At 53.5% G+C, this 22343-nt stretch overlaps 1 protein-coding gene across 3 annotated transcripts in view; it reads left to right on the forward strand.

Moving 5' to 3' along the window:
* LAMA5 (laminin subunit alpha 5) overlaps positions 1–22343 on the forward strand; it is an 88641-nt gene that overhangs the window by 48706 nt on the left and 17592 nt on the right. The window contains exons 12-45 of one of the 3 annotated variants that reach the window (XM_074553736.1): positions 611–751; positions 1099–1236; positions 1464–1598; positions 2054–2188; positions 3565–3702; positions 3843–3895; positions 4065–4164; positions 4649–4701; positions 5108–5213; positions 6066–6165; positions 6309–6465; positions 8094–8232; positions 10947–11089; positions 11183–11289; positions 11971–12124; positions 12583–12743; positions 13241–13349; positions 13897–13994; positions 14474–14675; positions 15061–15187; positions 15769–15908; positions 16668–16783; positions 17243–17454; positions 17567–17771; positions 17892–18036; positions 18535–18675; positions 19020–19181; positions 19330–19431; positions 19518–19601; positions 20256–20486; positions 20918–21031; positions 21311–21438; positions 21641–21721; positions 22095–22309. In XM_074553736.1, coding sequence (XP_074409837.1) covers positions 611–751; positions 1099–1236; positions 1464–1598; positions 2054–2188; positions 3565–3702; positions 3843–3895; positions 4065–4164; positions 4649–4701; positions 5108–5213; positions 6066–6165; positions 6309–6465; positions 8094–8232; positions 10947–11089; positions 11183–11289; positions 11971–12124; positions 12583–12743; positions 13241–13349; positions 13897–13994; positions 14474–14675; positions 15061–15187; positions 15769–15908; positions 16668–16783; positions 17243–17454; positions 17567–17771; positions 17892–18036; positions 18535–18675; positions 19020–19181; positions 19330–19431; positions 19518–19601; positions 20256–20486; positions 20918–21031; positions 21311–21438; positions 21641–21721; positions 22095–22309 — 4572 coding nt within the window. Of the gene's footprint in view, positions 1–610; positions 752–1098; positions 1237–1463; positions 1599–2053; positions 2189–3564; positions 3703–3842; positions 3896–4064; positions 4165–4648; positions 4702–5107; positions 5214–6065; positions 6166–6308; positions 6466–8093; positions 8233–8505; positions 8636–10946; positions 11090–11182; positions 11290–11970; positions 12125–12582; positions 12744–13240; positions 13350–13896; positions 13995–14473; positions 14676–15060; positions 15188–15768; positions 15909–16667; positions 16784–17242; positions 17455–17566; positions 17772–17891; positions 18037–18534; positions 18676–19019; positions 19182–19329; positions 19432–19517; positions 19602–20255; positions 20487–20917; positions 21032–21310; positions 21439–21640; positions 21722–22094; positions 22310–22343 lie in introns of all 3 variants that reach the window. The other 2 variants (XM_074553737.1, XM_074553738.1) reach the window with 2 other exon arrangements.

A 22343-nucleotide genomic window follows, 5' to 3' on the forward strand; every position in this document is an offset into this window, starting at 1 on the left:
CAGATATTTTGAAGTCTGTATCTTCCAGACAGGTTTTTTCTTTCCTGAGCTGGAATTTCTCACTTCCCTTCTCATTTCCTCGCCTCCCCCTCCCTCTGCTTTTTGGATATGTTTGTCCTTGCCTCTCCCAGCCCAGCACCCCACACCACTGCTGTTGGTGACAGCAGGGCTGGCTCAGAGCCTTGGCACTGCCTGCCTGGCACACCCTGCCCTGGAAGTGGGAAGGTCTGGGGTGCAGCTGAGCATGGAGTGACCAGAGAGAAACTGCCTGATTAGCCCAAGGCTGTGCTTATTCCCACACAACACTGACTCAGCTCTGCCTGGGCTTGTGGAAGCAGCATTTGCCTGCCCTGTGTGCTGCCCTGCTGCCCACCCTGCCCCTCCACAGCATCATGGTGCTGAGCCCTGCCAGCCACCCTGAGAGCCAGGCGTGGGTGGTTAAAGCATTCTTATCTGATAGGAAGGGTATGGAAACAAATGCCTGAGCATTTGAGCTGCCTCAGGGCAGCTCCTCTGTGTCCTTGTGGGACCTCAGGGCTGGCCTGGCAGAGCTGGGCTGGCAGAGCTGGGCTGACAGCCGTGTGTGGTGTCTGTTGTTGTCCCCTTGCAGACTGTGACTGCTACGCGGGAGGGACAGAGGGCAACGCCTGTCGCAAGGACCCCCGGGTGGGGATGTGTGTGTGCAAACCCAACTTCCAGGGCACACACTGTGACCAGTGTGCCCCAGGCCACTACGGGCCCAGCTGCCAGCGTGAGTACCCAGCGGGCAGTGTCCCCAGGCTGGCCCTGCTGGCCTTCTCCTTGTTCTCCACCTCTGCTGGGGAGGAGGAATTCCACAGCTCTGCTTCCAAGTGATAAATTCCCATGACTTCTGCACTTCTGCTGTTGTTTTCCACCCAGCCCTGACCCTCCAGCATCCTCCCAAGCCGTGGGGGACTCTGGAGGAATTCGCTATGGGCCAGACATGCTTGCTATCAGCTCTGTTCCTCATGCTTTCCCCAGCAACTACTCTTCTACCCCAGATGCTCTGGTTCCTTTCCTGGGAAGGCTAAAAACAAAAAAACCTGCTGATTTACTGATGGCCTTGTTGCTTTGCAGCCTGCCAGTGCTCTGGCCCTGGTCAGTACGATGGCACCTGTGACAGTGACACGGGGCAGTGTCTGTGCCGGACAGGCTTCGAAGGGCACTCGTGTGACCAGTGTGCTCCTGGCTACTTCAACTACCCTCTGTGCCAGTGTGAGTACCTGTGCTTCATGGGCCTGGGTGGGGACACAGCCAGAATCCTCTGGCAGGGGACTGAAGGGCTGGAAAGTGGTTTTGGAAATTATGTGCCATGGGCAGAGACTGATGGTGTGAACGCTTAGAACAGCACCTGATGCCTGCCTGAGAAGCCCAGGACAAAGGCATTCTGCCATGAGCTCTGCCCCGTGCTCCCAGCTCAGGGAGTGTTCTGTGTGTTGCAGTGTGTGGCTGCAGTGCTGTGGGGACGCTGCCAGGAGGCTGTGACTCTGCTGGGAATTGTTTCTGCAGGGCTGAGTTTGCAGGGCCACGCTGTGAGCAGTGCAGCCCTGGCTACCACTCCTACCCCCACTGCTATGGTAAGCACCTGAACCTTCTAAAGAACATGGCTGTTCTTGCAAGACTTTGTGGTGTTTCTCAGTATCAAATCCGTGTGGTTTGCACTGTGAATTTGGCAGGCTTGTTTTGGGAGTCATGGATCATAGCAAAGCCTGGAAGACAGAGCAGTTTTTATCAGTCACACTTCCTCATCACAACCCTGCTGTGACCTGGTGTCTCAGTTTATGCCCTTTTTGTGTGTGTGTGATTTTGGTGTATTAGCCTACTAAACTGCTGGGGAACACTGAATAGGCTGTAAAGACCCCTCAGTGCATTTTCCTGGTATGGCTATGCAAATACTGCACCATTGGCCAAGGGATTAAGAAATTAATATTTTTCTGATGGAAGTGTCTGATTCCTGGGGGGCTGAATGATGGTTCAGAGCAGCAGTGCCTGGCCATGGATCTCAGGGATGATCAGAGTCCTGCTCTTGCAGCTTGCTCCTGCGATCCCCGGGGTGCAGTGGACAACACCTGCAGCCCAACAGGGCAGTGCCGATGCCACGGGAACTTTGCAGGGCACACCTGCAACCAGTGTGCCCTGGGCTTCTATGGATTCCCCAGCTGCACACGTGAGTAACTCCTTGCTGCTCTCTGCAAACACTGAGCAGAGGGTGTAGCCAGGCTGAGGTTGGTCTCTTCTGCTAAGAAACCAGACAAGAGGAGATGGCTCAAGTTGCACTCTGGGAGGTTTAGGTTGGGTATTAAGAAAAATTTCTTCACCAAAAAAGTTGTCAAGTATTGGCACAGGCTGCCCAGGGCAGTGGTGGGGCCACCATCATTGGAGGATTTAAAAATCATGTAGATGTGGCACTTGGGGACATGGTTTGGTGGTGGGTTGGAACTGCTGGGGGAACAGTTGGGTGATGATCTGAGAGGTCTTTTCCAACCTTAATGATTCTCTGCTCCCATCCATTTCCCTGGGCACTGCATCACTCCTGGATTATTGCTGCTGGTGCCTGTGTCAGGTGCCTGCAGCCCCAAATCCTGTGAGCAGAGTGTCCCTACCTCCCTCCCTGTCAGCAGCCCTGACTAGAAGCCAGATGTACTCTCATGTCTCCCAGCAAGAATTTACTGCTCATTAAAAAGTAATCCGTGATACAATTTCCATGAAGCAACAAAAGAGCATCATCACCCTCTTGCACAGTCCTAAATGTGGACTCTGAGCCCTGCCAGCTGGCAGAGCTCTGCTCCCAAATGCTGATGCCGGCAGAATGCCTTTGAAGAGGCTGGAGGCAGAGATGAAATGCTCTCACAGGACTTCAGTAGTCACTTTTTTTTTGGTCTCATAAAGCCATAGCCAGATTGCAGAGCTGGAGAAGACCCACAGCAAGGAAAGAAGAGAACCACCTGATTTTTAGTTTTTTTTTTTTTAAGTCTGTGGTTTCCTGAGCAGTCTTTAGCTGTTAGCCAGTGTGGGGGTGTCAGCCTGGAATGTCTCCTTTGGCAGGGGTTTGAGGTGTGCTGGCTGGGTAAGGAAGGCATGGGCAGCTCCTGGCAGCTTGCTGACCTTTCCTGTGATAGGGCAGTGGATCTCTGTGCATTCATGGGCAGCAGGTCCTGCAGAGGCTGTGGAACCATTGCCCAGCATCCGCAGGGCAGACCCTGATTGCCAAATGCTGTTCTGGAATTTTTGGGGTTTTGTAGGGTCTGATATATCACTGGCAACTGACTTTTGGGGGATGAGATCACACCCCTTCTCCTCAACCAAAACTCTTCCCTGCCTCTGAAATACACATAAAGCCTCTGAAATACACATAAGTGTATGTGAATGGCTGTGATAAACATTGAGACTTCTATTGTTTTTCTTAAAAGATGGGGCATTTTTTAACCAAAAGCAAAGAATGAGAATTTTATTTATAATCCTGATTTCGGTGAAGGTCAGGCAGACAAAGGAGGCAGTTGCTGGGCAGCCCTGAATGCAGCAGCTCTCTCCCCTCTCTTGCAGCGTGCCAGTGCTCCCGGGAGGGGTCCCTGCACGGCTCCTGTGAGCAGGACACGGGGCAGTGCAGCTGCCGGCCCGGGGTGACGGGGCTGCGCTGTGACAGCTGTGAGCCCGGTGCCTACGGCTTCCCCCACTGCCAAGGTACCCCCTGCCCTCATCTCTGTCACACCCCAGCCTCTTGGGTGTGGTAAATGCATTCAGCATCCCCCAAAAGCTTTGCAAGGGGAGAAATAACCCCAGTTCTAGCGCTGTAAATCTGTTCTTTTACCCCTCTTCTCTAGTGGGCTCCTGTAACCCAGCAGGGTTGGAGACTGCAGATCCCTCACTGGCCCCGGTGAGTATGAAATGAACCTACCACAACCCCTGCAGGTCAATCTGTATGATCTACTTTATCTCTTTTTGGACCAAGTCCTTTCTTAGGCTCAGCCAGAGCAGCAGACCCCATGTTCAACCACTGTGCTGCATATTCTAACCTGCTCTTTTCTCCCCCTGCCTTTCCCCAGGGCTCCTGTGCATGTCGGGCATACGTGGAAGGCCCAGCCTGTGACAGATGCAAGCCTGGATACTGGAACCTGACTCCAGAGAACCCCTATGGCTGCCTGAGTAAGGAAATGGCATTTGCACAGCCCACAGATTCCCCTCCATGGTGCAGGAGCCAGTGAGCACCATCACTGGAGGACTGGAAGTGATGGCCTTCCTTCCATCTTCACCCAGAAGTGTGTCAGAGCTGGGGTGCTCTGGGTGACCCTCACCTGAACAGGGTGAAGGCTGGACCTGGAGCTTTTTGCTTGGGATGAAGCATAGAGTTCATACAATGAGCTGTGCCATTCCCAGCCCTCCCTACAGACACCTAATTTTTCATGGCCAAATATGCAGAAAAGGCCAATATCTGTGGTAGCTGTGTCCTTAACAGGAGCTGTACAAAATTATATCTGAGCCCTTGTGCAGAGCTACCTTCTACTTGAGCAGTTCCTGGCTCCTCTTACCCCAACCACTGTCCTCTGGTGTGGTGGGTGCTCACCCCATCGGGCTTCTCCTCAGAGGCTGATTGACCTTCTGGCTTTCTTGTTCATGTCCCTCTCCTCAGGCTGCAAGTGTGACACCAAGGGCACCATCAGTGGGATCACAGAGTGCCGGCAGGTGGGTTTGTTCTCTGCTTCCAGGTTCCTCTGAGTGTGCTGTGTTGGGAGTGTTCAGCTCTGTCTGACCCAGCAGCTGCTGGAGAGGCCCCAGCACTGAGCTCTCGGCTCTTGCACCACAATCTGGGCTCGCATGAGAATGTGGGATTAAGACCTGTCATAAATTAGGCACCTAAATATTTCTGTGTCTGTCCCAGGATGCCTGGATTTTTGTTTGCCTGCATTGTTGGGTAATTTAAATTATCTGGCCCTTATCTGGCCCACCCACGCGCAGGAAGCACTGTGAAGCATGAATCTCAGTCTGCTGCTTCTGCAGTGTCTCAGACCAGAACCCAAATAACTGAGGAACAGCTTAGCCATGACAAGCAGCAGGAGGGAATGAGTTTCCATGCCTGCTTCTCTCCCAGGGCGATGGGCAGTGTTTCTGCAAAGCCAACGTGTGTGGGAAGCTCTGCTCAGCCTGCAAGGATGGCTACTTCAACATGGAGAATGCTAATTACTTTGGCTGCCAAGGTGAGCCCCTTCTCTGAGGTGTTTGGTGAGTGAGGGGCCCCAAGAACTGACCCCACTGCACAGACTGACTGGTGGTGACTTGGAGAAAAGGGGCAAGAGATGTCCCATCTTCTGTTTTGGGTCATCATTTTTGGGGTGATGCAGTTAAACATTTTAAGGGTACAGTGGTAGTGCTGGGTTGATGGTTGGAATTGGATGATCTTGAAAGTCTCTTCCAACCTTGGTTCTGTGATTCTATACCACAGCCCAGAGCATGGACTGTGGCTCTGGAGACCTGAGGTTGTGCTTTTCCAGTATTGGACAAAGGTCTGTCAGGCTGGGGAGCATACAGCCTGGTGAGGTACTCCTTTGGGTACCAGAAACAGTGTTTGAACCACTGGTCACATCCTTGCTGCAATGCCCCTTCCTCCTGCTAGGAGAGGATGGGTACGGATATGTGGGGTTGGCCACTCTCCACCATGTCCGTGGGAAGAGGTAAAGGAGGAGATCCCACTCTCCACCATGTCCATGGGAAGAGATAAAGGAGGAGATCCCGCTCTCCCCTCTGTCCGTGGGAAGAGGTGAAGGAGGAGATGGGCTGCTCTGAGCTATGCCATGCAGCACTGGCAGGGCTGCAGCTCGTGGCCACCGTGAGGGTTTGCAGACCTTGTTCCATCATCCGCCTGGAAATAGCTCCGCGCTGAGGTGGAAGGAGAGTGTCCATCCAAGTGGGGCCGGGGCCAGATATGAAAACGGATACAATGGAATAAAAATAGTGGCCGCAGGCTCCGGGCCCGCTGGGGATGTGCCTTTGATGAGCGAGCAGGAGCTCGTTAGCACGGCGGGAATGTAAACAGGCGCTTCCTCCTGCAGGCTGCCGGTGCGACGTCGGCGGGGCGCTGGGGCCGTCCTGCGAGGCGCGGAGCGGAGCCTGTCGCTGCCGGCAGGGCACGCGGGGTCCCGCCTGCACACAGTAAGCTGCTCCTGGGCATGCTCTGCCTCCCACAGTGCCTTCTGCCACCAGGGATGGGGACCCTGTCACATCAGCCTGGCGGAGGTGACCTCTGCCTCTCCCTCCGGTACCCCGCAGGTGATGGTGTTCTCTCTGTTCCCCAGACCAGCACGGGATCATTATTTCCCTGACCTTCACCACTTGAAATTCGAGCTGGAGGAAGGCACCACGCCGTCGGGCCGGGCTGTGCGCTTTGGCTACAACCCCTTGGAGTTTGAGGGCTTCAGCTGGCGAGGCTATGCACAGATGTCCTCCATCCAGGTATGCTGCTGGCTGCAGCCCAGCCCGGCTCCCCATGGGGAGGATGTGGCCAGTGGAGCACTGATGTGCTTTTGGCACACATCTTTGACCCCAAGTGCTCCTGAAACCCCCCAAGTCACAGGATGGCCAACATAAACAGCGCAGTGTATATATAGCCTGTTTGTGCAGATACTTCCTGTAGTGCTGGGGGTGGCATAGACTGATGAGGGGAAAGATCCTAAACTGGGAATCCCATGACATCCTAATCTATTTAGACAAAGGTGGCAGCATGGTGATTACTTACAGGGATGTCTATAAACACTGTCTCTCCGTTTCCTTGTTCCTCTTTCAACTGACTCTGCTCTTTCCTATAACTCTGCATAACCTTTCCTCCCCTTTCCAAAAATAAGTATCTCCTCCTCAGCTCCCATGTTCAGCTTGGACCTCTTGTTACCCTTCAGCCTTTGCCCTTGCTGTTAGCTGGTTTGCTGTAACAATGGTTTATGCTAACCTGGAGTTGTGTAAGCCCTAGAAGTGAAGCTGTTTCTTCTGTTGACTCTTTTTCTCTCTCCTTGGTGGTTTCTTCTGCATGGCCTCTGCGAAGTGTGTGCACGTTTGGGGATGGAGTACAGGGCAGTGATTCTCTGACAGTCTTGTTCCATGTAAGATGCTCCTTACTCTGGTGCATGTACTTTCAGTTTTCCTCACGTATTTGTGCTTAGGTGAAATCACAGAGGGGCTGTTTCCCACTGAATTTTAGGTAGGACCTAAGCATGAACGCCAGTGGGGGCTCCCTTGGGAAAATCCCAGCCTTAAAGCTTAAGGATGGAGCTCAAACTCATAGCTGCAGTGTTGCATTGGTGTTTTAGCTAGAAATGGACCTTGATAGAAGGGCTGGCACGTGGCTTTTAGCTGACAGGTCTCACCTCTAATTTGTTGTCATCAAAACCCTTCCAGTTCGCTCTCCATGGGAAGATGTTTTGTAACTGGAGCTTTGGAGAACACAGCCCTCATTACAAGTCTCCCTGGGCAGGAAGTTATTTAAGCCTAGGGATCTCTTTGAAATGGGTCAAACTTGAGCATCTCCTTAGCCAGGGTCTTGTCCAGGCAGGGGGAGAGCAGATGTGCTATGAGTTGTATGGTGCATCAGCCCTGCTGGTCCTTAGCACTGCACATTGCTGAGGATGAGGCACGAGCTCAATTCCCAGCCTGTTCTCTAGGCAGTTGGGCAGAGCCCCATAGATACAAGGGCAGGAGTTTGGTACCTGGTGGCTGGTTGCAGCGTGCTAAACCCAAAAGCAACACACTGACAACAAAAGCAACAACTTCCCATAACCTTTCCCGTGTAATTGTGTGTACCCCAGGACAGATGAGCCACCCTGCTGTGCCCCAGCATCCTCCAGGTGTGATCACAGCCTTCCCACCCTCTTCCAGAGGCAGGCTGCTCCCTGGGTGGCTGTCCCCAAGTGTCCCCAGAGTGAGGGACAGTGTCAGGAGGTGCCGTGAGCAGCAGGGTCCGTGTGCTTGTCTCCTCCTCGCGCTGTGGCATGTTGCTTTGGGAGCAGTGAGCCGTGCTTGGGCTGGCAGTGAGGGTGGTGGAGGTAACTGAAGGTGTGCTCTGCTTCTCTCCCCTTTCTCTCTCCCACCAGCCCAAGGTAGTGGTGACTGTCAATGTGACCTCCCCCGACCTCTTCCGCCTCGTCTTCCGCTACGTCAGCCGGGGGCCCGCCAGTGTGCAAGGGAGGGTCTCGGTCCTTGAGGAAGGAAAGTTTAATGTTTGTGCCAACTGTAAGTGCATTTTTCACTTCTGGACTAACTCAGAGCATCCCACGCTGCGACACTGCTCCTGTGCCCCTTCTCCTGCCCCCAGGTGTGTCCGTCCCCAGCGTGCCCCTGTCAGGCGTCCGGCCAGAGCCGTGCCTGGGCTGGAAGGGAGGGGGAGCAGAGGCAGGCAGGCAGGCAGGTAGGGCAGGCGGGCCAGGCCCTCCCCAGAGCGGGTGGGCGCTCAGGAGCTGCCCCCCCCAGTGATGTGTGCCCCGTGTGCTCTTTTGCTTTTTGCAGAATAAGATCAGAGTCACTGTAGACGTGAAGGAGGCAGAGCTCTATCTGTTCCATGTCATCCTGAGGTATATTAATTCAGGAGGGGCCACTGTGTATGGCACAATTACAGCTTATCAGCCACGAAGGAGAGGTAAGGATCCCAGACCGCTCTGCTTCCCTGTGCCATCGCCACCTCCTCCCCATCCCAGGCAGCCTCCTGCATCATCCTTTCCAGAAGACGCTTCCATATGGCTTTACCCATTAGTCCTGCTCTCCCAGCTGAAAGGCTGATTTGAGTTTGCAGCCCCCTTTATTTACCAAAGCTGCAGCAAGGTGTGCCCAGCCCTGGGGCTGCACACTGAGGACTGACACCAGCCAGGCTGGTGGGAAATAAAGCTGTTGTACAATTCCATGCAACCTTTCCAGCACAGGACAAGATCACCCCAGTGCCCCAGGCAAAGCTGAGCTCACTTTCCACAAGAGCAGAATGGTTCCAGTCTTTGGCAGCTGGCTGTGGTTCTATTTACCACATGCCCTGATGTGGCAGGTCCTGCCTTTCCTGTGTGCTTCTCCCACACCAGGCTGCTGGCTTCACACATGGTATGGGGCTTGGAAGTGCTGTAGAATTACACATCTTACACAGGCACTGCACTCTGGTGCAGTGTCCTCTCATCAAACCATGAGCTGCTGGAGAAGAGCCACCAAAAGATGTCTGAACAAGCCTAGGAATCTGGACAGCAATTTTTCTGGGAAGCAATCTGAGCAAGACAACATGGGAGCACACCTGAGGCCATGGTGGGTGGTTGGCTGCCTGGTTTTACCCCTTGGGATGCCACAGTCCTGCTGAAACTCTTCCTCCAGACCACGCATCCACAGCACAAGGCTGTCAACACTGACTACCTAATTTATTAGTGTGTGAAGTTCTCTCCTCTGTCTTAAGCTGGCATAGGTTCTGCCTTTGATGGGATATGCAAGGTTTGGAATGCCAAAATATTATTTTTCTGCCCTTTATTTCTTTTTGGAAGACAAAATGGATTATTTTTTTATGTCCAGTCATGTTACACAGCAAAAGAACAAGAGGAGCAGGAACTGTGGTCATGCTTTAGGATCCCACCAAAGGTCAGGAAGTGTTTAACCTGTCCTATCCAAGCAGCAGAGCTCATTTGCCTTAAAAAGTGCTTCACTTCTTGTGCAGAAGCAATGGATTTTTTAGTGCTGAAGGCAAGAAGCCAAATTGGTGCACCATCCACAGGACAAGCAGCATCCTTGGGAGATTTCAGGGGTGCTGAGCCACCTCATGTCTGGATGGAAAGGGCTTCGTGTGGCAAAGAACGAACAGCTTGGAAAGAAGTTGGAAGATGTGGCTTGAAAAATGGGAACCCTTTTCCAAGTATGGGATTTTCAGCCTGGTTTCTTCCACTCTGCCTCCAGAAGCCATCTCAGGTGGAGCTGTGTATTGCCTCAAAGGGATCTGAAACTTAGTCAATAAATCTACCCCAGTGCCAGTTCAGGGGAATCTCTTCATTCCTTGAATCCTCACCTCTGCTTCCCATCTGGAAAAGTGAGGTCCCAGCCTCAGCTGATGGCAGGCATGTCACAGAGCTGCCACCCATGGGCAGGGGTTATTGACCATCCCAGCAGCAGCGCAAGCCCTTGCTTTATGTTCTGAGCCTGTGTGTTGTGCCTTGATGTCCATGTAGCACAGGAGGACAGTCAGTGTGCCACATTCTCCACTTCCTTCATCTCACCTGCTCGCAGTGCAGCCATTCCTGGTGAATCCCTCTCACTGTGCTCTTCAAAACATGCTGGGCAGGCACACAGTCTGCTTCCAGGTGCTGTGTGGTGATGGCATTCATTAATGAAGAGGTTGTGGGACTGTCAGATGAGCCAAGGAGCTGCTCAGCAGCAGCAGGATCAGCATTGCACCCCTTCTGTTCTGTCAGTTTGAAATAATGTCTGAATCTCAAGTGCAGAGTCTGTGGTTGGCAGGAAGAAAGGCAGGAGCACACCTTGGGGGCCTGAAGGTTTGCCAGAAGACAGGTGTTTTGCCTGTGGAGCTGGGGTCAGCATTTCCCTGAGGAAAAAATGTATCTGGGCAATTCTTTTTGTCTGTCTCACAACTAATTCTTCACAGATGAGTTCTTTCCTTTTCTAGCTGGCAAAACGCTCCTTGGCTTGCAACACTCTGTGCTTTGCAGCCTGGGGATGCAGAGCACACTGAGAGCTCTGGATTTGCATTGAGGATTGCGGTGATTTCTATTTATTTCTCCCATTAGGCTGTTGAGCAGATTGAGAGTGGATGTCTCTGTTCCAGGACAGTGTGGGACTGTGGTGCACCGAGAGAGTGGGAACCTGTCACTGCCCACTGCACCACAGAGCTGCTTCCCTGAGCATTCCCTGCCATGTCCAGCCCCAGTTTTCCATTCCAGTCCCTTCACAGCCTCTCATCCCTCCCGTTCCAGGTACAGAGCAGACCAAGCAGATTGTCTTTGCCCCCAGCACGGAGCCAGCCTTTGTCACTGTGCCCCAGAACAGCTTCGGGGAGCCCTTCGTGCTCAACCCCAGCACCTGGTCCCTGGTTGTGGAAGCACAGGGGGTGCTGCTGGTAAGGCCCTGTGCTCCACCCACCGTGGGGGCTTCAGCAGCCCCCTGGGGACATGTGTGCCAAGCATAACACCTCTCCCATCTCTCCTCCCAGGACTACCTGGTTTTGCTGCCCAGCTCATACTACGAAGCACCAATCCTGCAGCTGAAGGTCACGGAGCCTTGTGTCTACCAGCCAGCCCCTGAACAAGCCACCCAGAAGTAAGGATCTGCACATCTCTGTGCTGTGTGGGGCTTGCTCAGCTCCTCTTGGCCTGGGCTTAAGGAGTATACATAGTCCATACTAAGTGATGCAGTAAAACTGCTCATAGAGCACTTGGCTGTGGCAAGTAAGGCTTGTGGAACCTGCACCAGCCCAGAAAGCCAGCCCATAGATCTCCTCATCCATGACACAGCCAGTCTGTGTTTTGTCATGGACCCTGGAGGGCCAGCTCACCCAGTGACACCACAGCCCCCCTCTCTGCTGGGCTGGGTTCCCAGTGAGTCCTCAGAAATGGCTGCCATGAGTGGGTTTTGCTTGACTATTTACAATGAACAGTCTGGTAGTGTTTGGAGCATCTCAATATATCTGCTTGCCCAGAACCTCTCTGTGCATGTTGGCAAGAAGGCTGGCTAGGTGTTGGACACTGGTTGTCCCATCCACCATAGCTGTGGTCCCCAGGATAAAGCCCATTGCCAAGGGAGGTTTTTTGTTGTTTCTGCTCTCCCTGGTCCTGTAATGCCCAGTCCCTTGCTCCCCACTGCCCAGAGCTGCTCCTTGGCCCTCCTGATACACCAAAGCCTTTTGCAAACTTGGCTGGGCCCAGGCTGTGTGGGTGCTCTCAACTTTTAAAACCATGCTGTAACTGTTGTACTTCACCATTTATTTCTGTGTGTTTCCAGCTGCCTCTTGTACAAGTACCTGTCTGTGGAGGGCTTCCCTGCCGTGCCAGGGGTGGATGCAGTGTGCAGGATGGACAACAGGCTCCCCAGGCTGTGTCCCACGGAGCAGCTCACCCCCTCCCACCCGCCCATGGCCACCTGCAGTGGCACTGATGTGAGTGCCACTTCTGTTTTGTCCCCTCCTGGCCACCCTATTCCTCCTGTCTGGGGCTTTACTTTTTTAAATATTCATGCCGTGTCCCTCATATCTTCCCCTCAAAGTCTTGTCTTCCTCCTTGATTTTTTCCCTGCTTTTGCAGCATCTGTGAGCTTTGTTTTGATCCTTTGCACTGCACCTCATTTCCTCCCAGACCATTTTCTCGTAGTCACTAAATCTCTCAATTTTCTGTGGTTTCTTGGGTTGTTTTCAATTGCATTTCATTTGATCATATCTTTACCTACACCAGAAAGGCTTTGCACTCCTGCAGCAGTTCAGGGCCCCCAAACCCAGAGTGTCACCTGTAAAGGTTTGCGAGGCTTTGATGACATGTGGTGCGTTGTCCCCTGAGCTGCAGAGGAGGCTGGTTTGTAGCACCCTGCACGCCCTCCCTCAGCGCTCCCTCTGTGCTGCAGGTGGAAGTGCAGCTGTCCCTGTCCGTGGCCCAGCCTGGGAAGCACGTGCTGCTGGTGGAATATGCCAACACCAACGCCCTGCAGAGCGTGGCCATCGCCGTCAGCTCGCCGCGCTCGCCAACGCAGCAGGGCACCTTCACCTTCTACCCCTGTGCCTACAGGTAAGAGCACCTCGGGGCAGAAAGGGTCCAGTTCTCTGCCTTGGCAAGGACAGCCTCCCCTCCACTTGAAGTTTTTTGGGTTTATAAACAAAGCAAGCTCCAGTGTTGTCCGCTAAGCTCTGTCCCGACTCGTTCTAGCTGGACACAGATTTTAGTCCCCCATCTGAGGGAAGATGTACCTGCCTCTGCCAGGAGATAATCTTGGGCATCTGTTTACAGCTGAATTGTTGGTAGGGACCTTGACTTAGGGCATGGCCTCCAGGCAGGTTTATTGGAGACAGGTCAAACCCTGTCTGGCTTCAGATTGCGACCTTTGCAGTAGGAAACAAATGTTTGGGGTGTCCTTGGAAAACTTTGCTCTTGCGAGCAGCCAGAAAAAACATCAAAAGATTTCCAGGGACTTTGTGTAAATCCCCTCAGGACACAGAGCTGGCAGGACAAGAAATGGGTCATGACCCTGTGCAAGGCTGATTTCAAAATGTGTGTTTCTCTTACAGTTTCCTTTGTCGAGGGATTGCTGTGGATTCCCAGAGTCGAATGGCAACTTTTGAACTCACCTCCGAGGCCACTGTTCGGTTCACCTCTGATCTGGCTGATTTCTTCCTGGTGAGGCTCCCCCTGAGGGCAGCTCTGTCAACAGGTCACAGGGAGAAAGGCTGGACTGGGACCCAGCATGTAGGAGGGTTTTTTAGTCCTGTTTGGACTGGATCTCAGATCTTAGTCTGGGATTTCTAGTCCTGTTTGAGTTGTATCTCTGATTTTAGTCTGGGTTTTCTAGTCCTGTTTGGACTGGATACTGGATGTTAGTCTGTGTCACGACCAGTCCAAGTGGAGAGTGTGGTCACTGGGGTGTTTGAAGTAAATCATGGGGCTGGAAGTGGGAGGAGATGGGGAGAAGCAGCTGCTCCTGCAGAGGGAGTTCTGTAGCAGTGGGGCAGTTCTTTTATCTTGAAGACATTCTTAGTTTAGTCAAGGATGGAGGAATCCCATCCATATGTGGAGCTTCTAAATGCCATAATGCTTGTGCCAAGGACTAAGCAGAGGTGTGATGCCACGCACTGGCTGAAGTGGCTGCTGGCTGGTGGGCACAGGGCCAGCTGTGGCTCCAGGGCACAGGCTGTCACATAACCAGGTGTCTCTCTCCCTTGTGCAGCACAAAGTGTACCTGATCCCTGCTGCACAGTTCACCATGGAGCTCATCGAGCCGAAGGTGCACTGCATCAGTGTCCATGGCACCTTCTCATCCAACAGGTGAGGGGCTCAGGTCCTCCTTGGCTTTAGCATCAGTGGGACTATTTCCAAAAACATTTGCATGTCCCACTTCCCTCAGGCTCAGAGACTTATAAGTTTTTAGTGAAGAAATCTCCAGCTGAGGTGGAGCTCCTTGCTTGTGTCCTGTGAGCACAGACTGGGATCAGGCTGATGGTCCCTCCTGGGGCAGGCACTCAGGTGTAGTCCCAAACAGGCACTCCTGTGCTTGCTCACGTACAGCAAGACCCTTGCTGTCTCCAAATTTTTGACACTGCTTCAGATAAATATTTGCAGAGGATTTGGCCTGTGCCAGGCTCCTGTTCTTCCTGCAGAGCCCCTGTCCCAGAGCCCCAGGAGTGCTGGCAGTGAGCTCTCCCTCAGCAGGGACACCTTGTAATCCACCAGGAGTTACAGGGGATGCTTTCCTCCTCTCTTTCTCTCTGGACATACTCACATCCTGTGTACTCCTTGTTTTCCAGCAGCTCCTGTGTCCCCTCAAGGTTCCTGAAGCTTTCTCAGTCGATCATTTTGGAGGGGGCCCAGGCTCTGCCCATTCCCCCAGAGGTGCCCCTGGCTCAGGCTGTCCATGTGGCTCCATCTGGGGTGCCAGTGGAGCCTGCTCCCCGTCCTCCCACAGCCATGGACCCCACTGCAGAGCTCATCCTCCTGCAGTCCCCACAGGTAGGGGCACAGGCAAGGCTTGGGCTGGTTTGCTGGTGCTGTGACGCTGGACCACTGGGACAGGGGGAAATATTCCTTACCTGTTGATTAATGCTTTATCAATTAGCATTTTCAGAATTTGATCTGAGCTTTAAACTTCTCCCTGAACCTGTAATTCCTGTGGACTCACCAGTCTTGGTTTTATCCAACTTTATTGGTTCTCTGGGATCCCAGGCACTATTAGAGAGGAGAGTGTGAAGGCACGGGGGGCTGGATTCACTGAATTCTCCACACCTGGCAGCTGGGCAATGAGAGCACAAATCTGTGCAGTGATTCAGGAACAGCCCAGCTGTGGGTGCAGGTGTCTCACATGGGTTTGTGTCTGTGTTCTCCCGTGCTGGGGCAGGCTGCAGTGGTGTTCAGCAGCAGGATCCAGAGCCTGGGACGCTACGCCTTCATCCTGCACCTGTACCAGCCCAGCCACCCCAGCTTCCCCGTGGAGGTGCTCATCAATGGAGGGCGCATCTGGCAAGGTGAGAGCAGCAGGGACCTGGGGAAATGCTGGGTGCCAGGAGCCCTGGGGGTTTGCCATGCCAGGGGATGACTGTGGGCTCTTTAGGGATTGCAGAAATGAAGGAAGGCTGACTTACCCTTCCAAAGTGGGAGGATGGGATGGGTGTCACAGACGTCTTTTATGAAAAATCCTTTCCTTAGGATTTTTTCTCCTGAGAAGCTGAGAGGCCTTAGGAACAAAATGTAAACATTGATTATCTGCTGCTGTGGAATGCAACAGGTGCATCTGTGATTAGCCCATGTTGGTTGTTTCTAATTAATGGCCAATCACAGCACAGCTGGCTCAGACAGAGAGTCCAAGCCACAAACCTTTGTTATCATTCTTTTTTTTTCTATTCTGAGCTAGCCTTCTGATGAAACCTTTTCTTCTATTCTTTTAGTATAGTTTTAATGTAATATATACCATAAAATAATAAATCAAGCCTTCTGAAACATGGAGTGAGATCCTCATCTCTTCCCTCATCCTCAGACCCCTGTGAACACTGTCACAGGATGAGGACTCAGGGGATAGGTGGGACCAACACATTTGTTGTCTTTTCAGGTCAGACCAATGCCAGTTTCTGCCCTCATGGCTACGGGTGTCGTAGCCTGGTGGTTTCTGAGGACCAGACCATCCTGGATGTCACGGACAATGATCTGACTGTGGTGGTTCGGGTGCCAGAGGGCAAGCAGCTGTGGCTGGTGAGCTTCTCTCCAGGAACCTCCCAGAGCAGGCTGGGCAGAGGGCTTTGCATTGGACTTTTGTCACCGTGTGACCTCAGGAATGTTCCCCACCATCACTCATCTCTGAACTACTCAAGAACTTGCAGTCTCCAGCCTTAGTGGAGGAGATTCTGCCCTTGGGGGCAGAATTTACAGGGGCAGCTTCTGTATATGACGATGTCCTTCCTTGTCTGGTTCTGATATCAAAACTAGACAGAAATTGAAGCTGTTACTTTGCATACATGGTTTGTCATAATCCAGAATAAGCCTTATTCCTGCTCTAGCAATATTTTAAACCTGTGTAATATTGTTTGCTCAGGCAGGCCTCATCATGAGGGTAGGTAGCCCTTGTTATTCTCAGGCAGCAGGACTAGAAGGTTGACCAAAATTTGGATAAATGGAAAGATAGAATTGTAACCCTGGTGCCTTCATGTGTAGAAATTTCAAATGATAAAGACTGCCCTCCCTGCTGAGGCACAGCCAGGGCTGTGCTCTGGGGGTATCTGCCTGGTTTTAGTCCATTGAATTTGTGCTGTTCCTCATGTGGAGCTTTGGGTTAAGTGGACCCTGATGGACGGACCTCAGTGGAGAGGAGACTCCTGGTCTGTGCAGTGCTTGGTGTGTTGTGTTCTGTCCCAGCAAGGCATGGAAGGTTAAAGGTGCATTTGCACTTTGGAGTCATTTTGGATGGTGCTTGTCTGTCTGAGCTGGCTCACCCAGCTCGCCCTTGCTTTGCAGGATTACATCCTCGTGGTGCCTGAGGACAGCTACAGCCCTCAGTACCTGCAGGAGGAACCCCTGGACAAGTCCTATGATTTCATCAGCAGCTGTGGCATCAACAGCTTCTACATCAAGTGAGATGCTTGCCTTTGGGTGCCTACAGGCTGCACACTCCTCAGGGAGCAGCAGCCCTTCCCTTCTGTGTGGCATGCAGGGGCTGGTTGGGGTTTTCCTTCTGTTCTCCAAATGTGGATATTCAGGAGCTCTCAGTGTCACAGGGCTCTCCTTCCCACTAAGCCCCTGTGGCTGCAGGAGATGCTGGATTTGGGATGATGGGGAGGATATGGGTCCCACTAAGTCCCCTTGACTTCAGAAGATGCTGGATTTGGGATTTGGGGTGGTGGGTCCCACTAAGCCCCCGTGGCTTCAGGAGATGCTGGATTTGGGGTGGTGTGGAGGCTGTGTGTCCCACTTGCTGGATTTGGGGTGATGGGGAGGCTATGGGTCCCACTCAGTCCCCATGGCTGCTGGATTGGGGTTCTGGGGAGGCTTTGGGGATGTGCAGCACTGACCCCTCCTGCCTTCCCCTGCAGCCCTAGCACATCGTCGAGGTTCTGCCGTGACTCTGCCATCTCCCTGTCCCTCTTCTACAACGACGGGGCACAGCCGTGTGCCTGCCACGAGGCGGGGGCACGGGGCAGCCAGTGCCAGCCCCTGGGGGGACAGTGTCCCTGCAGGCCCAACGTCATCGGCCGCCAGTGCTCCCGCTGTGCCACCGGATACTGGGGCTTCCCCAACTGCAGGCGTGAGTTCCCCTGGCTGCCCTCTGCCTCCCCTGCTCTGTGTCCATTCCCCACGCCTGCCCTGCGTTTCTGGGTCTGGCTCACCCAAACCCAGCCTTTTTCTGCCCCTCGCAGCCTGTGACTGCGGGACACGTCTGTGTGATGAGGTGACAGGGCAGTGCATCTGCCCTCCCCACACCCTGAAGCCCGAGTGTGTCGTGTGTGAGCCCCAGACGTTCGGGTGCCACCCCCTGATCGGCTGTGAGGACTGCAACTGCTCCCGGCCCGGCGTGCAGGAGCTGGCAGAGCCAGGCTGTGACGTGCACAGCGGCCAGTGCAGGTGGGGCAGCCTTGTTCTGCCATTGGGGACAGCTGGGCTCCCTGCTAGAGTCCCTGCTGGGACACCTTGTGCAGAATGGGGAAAGCTCTGAAAGCTCTTGTGGCTCTTGTGTCCCCCCAGGTGCAAGCCCAACATCATCGGGCGGCAGTGTGACCTCTGTGCCCCTGGCTACTACCACTACCCTGAGTGCAGGCGCTGTGACTGCCACCAGGCTGGCACCCAGGCCAGCGTGTGTGACCCAGTCACAGGGCAGTGTCACTGCAAGGTCAGTCCCCAGTGCCTCCATTGGTGCCTTTCTCCTTGGCTTGACTCTCCTGCTCCGGCAGAGGCTGTGCGTGCCCAGCCTGCCCTATGGGGTGGTGGGTTCAGAGCACCCTGAAAAGCTCTTATCTCCTCATCCTTTCTGGCTGTGAAGTTTCACTCCTTGGGCTGTCTGTGGGGAAGATGGCAAGTGTGAGTCCAGCCCTGTGTCAGAGCTGGTTGCAGGGGGAGCTGTCAGCCCTATTGGCTCCTGGCTCCATGGCAGCAGAGTAACTCAAGCACCTTCTGAGCTGCCCTGCTCCAGCCTCTTTGTAGGGCTTGCAAGTGCATTCTCTAGGTGAATTTAACATTGGTGGTGCTGTTTAAGCAAACCTGTTTGAGGAACTGCTTTAACATCTTCCAGCACCACAGCACTTTGCTTTGATTACTCAGACAGCCATCCCTGTCCTCCACTGAGGCCCTGAGAGAAACTGCTGACACTTGAGCTTTGCTTATCTTTCAGGAAAATGTGGAGGGCCCGAGGTGTGACCAGTGCCGCCTGGGGACGTTTTCTTTGGATGCCACCAACCCCAAGGGCTGCACCAAGTGTTTCTGCTTCGGTGCCACCGACCGCTGCCGCAGCGCCGAGAAGCACCGGGCTGAGGTGAGAGGGCCTGGGGCCCCCAGAGCCTGCAGGTCAGGTGTGTCCCATCCACCTGGCTCCCTCAGCTCTCTGTGCTGCATTAATCCTACTGAAGATTCCATGAGGAGGGTTGTCTTTGACTCCCTGTGCCCATCTCCTGCTTTCAGCCCCTTTTCCTGGTCTCTGGGGTCTCATGTGCTGGGCGGGGGTGATGATCAGCTTTCCTGTGGCTTCATCAGGATGCATGTGAGGTGTGAGCCTGTTACTCCCCTTTCTGCTGCTCTGGGACCTGTTCTTCTGGAGCATCAACACACAAATACTTTCTGTAACTCCACCAGAAGACCCAGAGTTCTCTTCCCCTCCAGTTTGTTGACATGCACGGGTGGCTCTTGCTGAGCAGCGACCGCCACGAGGTGCCAACAGCTCTGAGCCCACGGGAGCAGCTCGTCACTGCTGACCTCAAAAACCTCCCAGATGCCTACCAGGAGCTCTACTGGGTTGCACCCAGCTCCTACCTTGGGGACCAGGTAAGAGAATGGAGAACACAGTGACCTCACCTGCAGGCAGTGCTCACGCTCTGGTTGAGCACAGTTGATGGCCAGTTGAGCACAGCCATCTCTGAGTTGTCTCAGTGCTATGGGCTTGCAGCAATGATGGGATTTGTCTCTCCCTCAGGTTTCCTCCTATGGAGGGCACCTTCGCTACGAGCTGCACTCCAACCCTCGCAGGGGTGACGTGTTCATTCCCATGGAGTCCCGGCCTGATGTGATCCTCAAGGTGCAGCCCAAGAAACGCCCTGGTGCCCCCTGCTAATGCCAGGAGCAGGGTGAGGTGATGTCTGACACCTTCCTTGCTTTTCCCAGGGAAATCAGATGAGCATCATGTTTCTGGAAGGTGCCTACCCGTCCCCAGGGGAGGCACATCAAGGCCAGCTGCAGCTGGTAGAGGTGAGTTTGCACACACAGGTGAAGTGCTCAGATAATGCAGGAAAGGACAAGACTGTCATATTTTCACACTCCTATTTTCTGAAAAATCCCTTTGCCCAGGGTTTTCTCCTGGGAAGCTGAGAAGCCTCAGAGAAAAAGGAAAACAAATTCTAATCTCATTTGCTTCTCCTGTGATGTGCTCACATGTGGAATGTGGTTGGAGATTGTTTATCCAACAGGTGGTTGTTTCACTGGTTTCATGTGAATTGTTTTGACTTATTGGCCAGTCAAGGTCAGGCTGTGTCGAGGCTCTGGAAAGAGTCACAAGTTTTCATTATTATCTTTTTAGCCTTCTGTAAGTACCCTTTCTGTATTCTTTAGTATAGTTTAGTATAGCATTCTTTAATATAATATAGTATCATAAAATAATAAATTAGCCTTCTAAGAACATGGAGTCAGATTCATCATTCCTTCCCTCATCTGGAGAACCCAGCAAATACAATACAAGACCTCATGCAGATGGAGGGACAGGTGCTTGGAGCTCAGAATTTTAGGTGCTGCCGGGCTCTTTCACCCATGCAAAGGGAGTGATTCCAGCAGCAGGGATATGGAGGCTGGGCTGCACATTCAGATGCTTGTGCTTCCTGCCAGTAATGCCAGGTTTTCTCCCCCCAGGGTAACTTCAGGCACACAGAGACTCACAACCCTGTGTCCAGAGAGGAGCTGATGATGGTGCTGGCAAACCTGGAGCAGCTGCAGATCCGGGCACTGTTCTCCCAGCTCTCTTCCTCCGTGTCCCTGCGCCGTGTGGTGCTGGAGATGGCCACAGACACAGCCACGGGCATCCGTGCCAGCAACGTGGAGCTGTGCCTGTGCCCAGCCAACTACCAGGGGGACTCCTGCCAGGTGAGGGGAGTGGACAGGCTGTTCCAGTCAGAGAGGTCAGAGTGTCATGTTTTGGGTGCCAGCTGCCTCCAAGCTGGCTCTTGAGGGCTTCAGTTGAAGTGACAGCTCAGCTTGTTCCAAAGGAAGGAACATTTCCCCATCACAACACCGTTCACTTGTGAGATATGCAAAAGTTTCATCTGCCTTCTTGGAAGGGGCATGATGGGGAAATCATGCAGTACCTTGGAATGGGCCCTTCTCTCTGGCCAATTCTCTCCTGGTTAAAAGGAGCAGGAAGGAGCTGCACTGAAAAATCTTCATCTGTGCTTATAATCTTTTCTCCATCAGTACAACCCAGTGGGAATTCTGTCATGGAAACTAACTTCGTTTCTTTGCTTTTCCCAAAAGTCTCAGGCTATTTTTTGGATCTCTGCCATTTTCTGTCTCCTCAGGAATGTGCTCCAGGTTACTACAGGGACACCAAGGGGCTCTTCCTGGGAAAATGCATCCCCTGCCATTGCAATGGCCACTCAGATCAGTGCCTGCCAGGCTCTGGGATATGCCTTGTAAGTAAACAGTGGAGCAGTGTGATATTCTGGAGTTAGGAGGTCTGTAGCGTGTGATTCAAAACCTTTGTATTTACTAAGTGGGCTGGCAGAATGATGCTTGAGTCAGAGTCAGAGCACTGGCTTCACTGCTTCAGTGGTGACCCTGCTCAGGGTCAGCTTAGGGTGCAGGGCAGCTCTGGGAGAGAGGAAGGATTGAGGAATCCTGATGGGGAGTTTTTAGTGCATCCACCATTCTTGTTGTCAGTGCTGAACCCAGGGTTTGCCTTTTCCTTGCAGAACTGCCAGCACAACACAGAAGGAGACCACTGTGAGCGATGCAAGGACGGCTACATGGGCAGCCCCTCAGCCCAGGAACCCCTGCAGTGTGTTGGGTGCCCATGCCCTCTTTCAGTTGCCTCTAACAAGTAAGCACCCCAGGATGGCATTGCCTGTTTGGCCTCACTGTGCCCCACCAGGGCAGGTGTCCCAGTGCCAGCCTTGTCCTTGTCCCCAAACCATGTCCATGGCCTCTTACTTGAGGCCCCAGCAGCCCACAGTGAGTGACCAGCTCCCCTGGCACCACATCAGGAGTAACTGTTCCTCCCTGTGTCCCCATTCTCATTTCAGTTTTGCTGTTGGCTGTGTCCACAAGGGATCCAACATGCAGTGCCTCTGCAAGCCAGGCTACGCTGGACCAAACTGTGAGCGGTAAGGGGGTGGCACCCGTGTTTGGGGGGGCTCACTAACCCTGTGCAGCCACTGCTGGGGCAGAGCAGCTTTTTCCTTAAGGACTGCAGGAGAAGCAGCTGCTTTGTTCTGGCAGCATTTCCTTCAGTCCTCTTCAGCCTGCAAATGCCCGACTGCTGAAATTCTATTACTGTGGGTGTATGACTTAGGTGTGCTTTGCCTTGACTTGCAGCCTGTGATGCAGGCACCTTTCTGAGGTACCCTGAGGCAAAACACAGAGTGCTTTGAGATCCCTGAGGGCTGCAGCAGTTACAAGTGCTGGATGCTCACGCCGTTCCAGTTGTGCAACCCAGGCTGCAGGATCCTCACTGTGTTGTGACTTGTGTTTCCCCAGGTGTGCCCCGGGATACTTTGGCAACCCCCTGGTGATCGGCAGCTCGTGCCAGCCGTGTGACTGCAGCGGGAACACGGATCCCAACATGCTGTTCAGCAGCTGTGACCCGCTGACGGGCGCCTGCTCGGGCTGCATGCACCACACAGCCGGCCCGCGCTGCGAGCTCTGCGCGCCCGGCTACCACGGGGACGCCGTGCTGGCCAAGAACTGCACCCGTGAGTGGACAGACAGACAGCCTAGGGGGAAAGG

The sequence above is a fragment of the Zonotrichia albicollis genome, chromosome 17, assembly GCF_047830755.1.
Source record: "Zonotrichia albicollis isolate bZonAlb1 chromosome 17, bZonAlb1.hap1, whole genome shotgun sequence".
NCBI classification, from domain to species: domain Eukaryota; kingdom Metazoa; phylum Chordata; class Aves; order Passeriformes; family Passerellidae; genus Zonotrichia; species Zonotrichia albicollis.